This window comes from Cystoisospora suis (genome assembly GCF_002600585.1).
Source record: "Cystoisospora suis strain Wien I chromosome Unknown contig_8719, whole genome shotgun sequence".
In the NCBI taxonomy this organism is placed as follows: Eukaryota; Apicomplexa; class Conoidasida; order Eucoccidiorida; family Sarcocystidae; genus Cystoisospora; species Cystoisospora suis.
The window spans coordinates 1-466 of NW_027161497.1; the positions used below are offsets into that span (position 1 = coordinate 1).

Here is a 466-nt window from a genome sequence, read left to right on the forward strand (position 1 = left end):
CCCCTCCACCTCCTCCGCCTCCTCCCCCGCCTTCGTGTCCGACGTTTCTCAAAGATAGTATAACAGATATTGACCACTACATGAAGAAGACCTCTTCCTATCACTCCTCTTCATCATTCTCAACGTCTCAGGGAATGCCTCCTCCTTCTTCTCAAGGAGGCAAGAATCTTCTCCACCAAGCAGGAGGAGGAGGAGAAAGAGACAGAGGGGGAGACACAGATCATACACCTGCCAACTCGGCTAATATAGGGATACGAGGGAGAGCAAGACTGATGAATGACTACAACCAGCACTTTGTAGATGTAGGCGAACGTCCGCAGAATTTCATAAGAGACTACGAAGAAGAAAAAAGGTTCCAAGAGTACCCCAAGCTAGAGAAGCTCATGAAGCTCAAGCGGCAGGTCCTAGAGAGAAGAAACACCCCGTCTCTATGTGTTCAAGTAAGAACTAGTCAAAGGATAGAGGG

At 48.7% G+C, this 466-nt stretch overlaps 1 protein-coding gene across 1 annotated transcript in view; it reads left to right on the forward strand.

The window, feature by feature from the left end:
• The window catches only part of CSUI_010879 (n6-adenosine-methyltransferase), a 3644-nt gene continuing 3178 nt past the window's right edge, over nt 1-466 (forward strand). Inside the window, exon 1 of the mRNA XM_068070980.1 lies at nt 1-440. Within this exon, the coding sequence (XP_067917044.1) occupies nt 81-440 (360 nt within the window). The 5' untranslated portion in view covers nt 1-80. The remainder of the gene's footprint in view (nt 441-466) is intronic.